Raw genomic sequence first — 3,131 nt, forward strand, 5'->3', positions numbered from 1 at the left:
GAGATCGTTAATGTATCTTTTGAGGAATTCTGGAAAGTGGGGAAAGCGCTTGTCTGAGGTCCAATGGGCGGGTGGGCATAATAAATTAAGCGTTAATTTCATAATGTTAATATTATTAATTTATTGCACTTTTAAAGGGATTGGAAGGAATTTAAGAGAATAGGGACACAATAGATTTTTTACCACAATAGTTGTTAGGTGACTGTTGTGTAGGGAATGGTCTTAACGATCAGATGATATTATGGAAATACTCGTATTCTTCATATGGTCTTGGCTAGTATATAACCAAAATCACAATGGGCGGGATTAATGCCTGAGGCATTATCTTCCATCCAAACCCTGATTAATCATTTCATTCAACCTGATCGTTAGACAAATCTCGTGTACCCGCCTTTAGAAGAGGAAGGAAACAGGGTGCACTCAGCAAAGGGAAAGGAACATGGGGTGCACTCGGCCAAGGGAAAGGAATACAGGGTGCACTCACCGGCGTAGTGCATTACTGTATCGTTGATGCACATCGAGCCAGAATGGGTTTGGTGGATAAAAAGCTCCTGAACTTGGGCGTTGCTTGAGAACAGGTAGAGGGTTAAGGGTTTGGGCCTAGGCGGGGGACATTAGAACATGAATGGGTTAAATTTTGAAACTTAATAAAAATAATAATAAAAAAAATGCAGCCTGGTTAGCTTTGAAGTTAGAACGACTGCCTTGTAAGGGTAAACGCTGGGTCGCGGGTTTGATTCCCGCCCGGGGCGGATTTCATCCTAAACAGACAAGATTCGTTCTTGGAACGACTGGCTTTCTTTTATCATGTCCTTCGTCTCTTTTAGATTTCGGAACGATAAGACCTTAGTAGTTACAGTTCCCATAGCAAGCCACTTTCTTTTTTTAATCTTTATTTCCTACTAGAGCTAGCATTTCAAAGATGTTTTTCAGCAATTCAGCGATGAAAAACATTGGACATTGATCGAATTCTCACCTAGCATTAATAAACTGAATAGCTTCAAAAGCACTTTCCACGTTGATAATGGGCAGAATGGGACCAAAAATTTCTTCGCCCATAATGGGATCTGTGGGTTTCACATCGACCAGAATGGTGGGTGATATAAACCGATCTGAAGCGTCCATATCTCCCCCTAAGGCGATAGTCCCGCTGGAGTGCACCAGGGATTTGAGCCTCCTGAAATGGAGAAATGAATAGAATAGCATGAAATAGAAATAGAATTAGCATAGAATAGAAATAGAATTAGAATAGAATAGAATATACACTTGCGAGGAGGAGGTCCCTGGAGAAGGTTTTCCGAGTGTCCTGCCGATGGTTTTTATTTCAAAATGAAGTATTTGTTTTCCTTGGATGGGGTCACCTCCTGAAATGGAGAAATGAATAGAATAGAATAGCATGAAATAGAATTAGCATAGAATAGAAATAGAATTAGAATAGAACAGAATATACACTTGCGAGGGAGGAGGTCCCTGGAGAAGGTTTTCCGAGTGTCCTGCCGATGGTTTTTATTTCAAAATGAAGTATTTGTTTTCCTTGGATGGGGTCATCAATAAAATAGGATAAAATATGAATAGATTAAAATAGAACAGAACAGAATAGAATATAAACCGATCTGAAGCATCCAAGTCTCCCTCTAGGGCGATAGTACCACTGGAGTGAACCAGGGATTTGAGCCTCCTGCAATGGAGAAAAGAGTGAGTTAAGTAAAAGAAATGACTTCTGAGAAGCTTTAATCCCACCATTCCCACCAGACATCCAGACAACTAAAAGATTCAAACTCAAATAATAATAATAAAAAAAAAACTGGACTCGTGAAGAAGAATTCATATCACAAATAGCCAATACCATACAACAAATATATCAAAAGTCAAGACACAAAAAATTCTTCCCTTCGCAAGAAAAAAAATAAAATTATCACATGAAAAATATCACAGCATCTCATGAAAAATATCACAGCATCACATGAAAAATATCACATTTGATCAAGAGAACTCCACGGTCAAAATTTTCCAAAAAGGTTCATCAAACACCCAAGTAACTATCACCCACAGCTATCAAAATTACTCACTCCAAGAGATGGAAATTCTCACAGACTTCACACAAATGAAACTACACAACTAGAAACAAAATTCGTCAAGACGCCACCAGAAAATCGAAAGTTTACAAAGAAGATAACAATCACTCCAAGTAATACCATACAAATACACCACCTTTCGAAATTTAAGAATCATTTCAAAATTCCTCACTCCATAAGAAACAGTTGAAATGCCCAAAGATATCACTCAAATGAAACTACGTCAACAAAAATTGAAAATTTACTAGAATAACTCTAAATAATGCCACAGGTATCAAAATTTAAGAAATATTTCAAAATTCCTCACTCTACAAGAAACTGTTAAAATTCAAGCGAATGAAACTACACAACTAAAAAACAAAATTCGTCAAGACGCCACCAGAAAATTGAAAGTTTACAAAGAAGATAACAATCACTCCAAGTAATACCACACAAATACAACACGTTTCGAAATTTAAGAATCATTTCAAATTTCCTCACTCCATAAGAAACACTTGAAATGCCCAAAGATATCACTCAAATGAAACTACACAAAAAGAAAGTCAAAATTCGCGACGCCAAAAGAAAATCGAAAACCCATCATACAAATACAACACCTTTCGAAATTTAAGAATCATTTCAAAATTCCTCACTCCATAAGAAACAGTTGAAATGCCCAAAGATATCACTCAAATGAAACTACACAAAAAGAAAGTCAAAATTCGCGACGCCAAAAGAAAATCGAAAACCCATCAAAATTCAACGGACTCAAACACATTCCAAATGAAAAAATCTTCGCAAAGAATCGAAATCACATTAAAGTATTCAAAATTTAAGAAAGACTTCAATAATTCGAAAACCTATCAAAATTCCACGGAAAAGACATCATACCAACGAAACCCCCTACAAGAATCTGAATTTACGAAGACTTCAAAAGAAAATCAGAACACCATTGAGCAAAACCAAAATTGTACGGACTCAAACACATTACAAATTAAAAAACTTCACGAAGCGAAATCACACCCAAAGTATTCAAAATTTAATAGAGGTTTCAAAAGAAAGTCAAAATTTTTCTGG

General features: G+C 36.5%; 1 protein-coding gene across 1 annotated transcript in view; it reads right to left on the reverse strand.

The window, feature by feature from the left end:
• Window positions 1-439: 439 nt before the first annotated feature.
• The window catches only part of LOC103522360 (aldehyde dehydrogenase, dimeric NADP-preferring), a gene marked incomplete at both ends in the record, with an annotated part of 10,766 nt that continues 8,074 nt past the window's right edge, over window positions 440-3,131 (reverse strand). The window contains 2 exons of the mRNA XM_008487462.2: window positions 440-600; window positions 977-1,177. Of these exons, the coding sequence (XP_008485684.2) occupies window positions 440-600; window positions 977-1,177 (362 nt within the window). The remainder of the gene's footprint in view (window positions 601-976; window positions 1,178-3,131) is intronic.

Source organism: Diaphorina citri, unplaced genomic scaffold (assembly GCF_000475195.1).
Source record: "Diaphorina citri unplaced genomic scaffold, Diaci psyllid genome assembly version 1.1 scaffold8052, whole genome shotgun sequence".
Classification (NCBI taxonomy): domain Eukaryota; kingdom Metazoa; phylum Arthropoda; class Insecta; order Hemiptera; family Psyllidae; genus Diaphorina; species Diaphorina citri.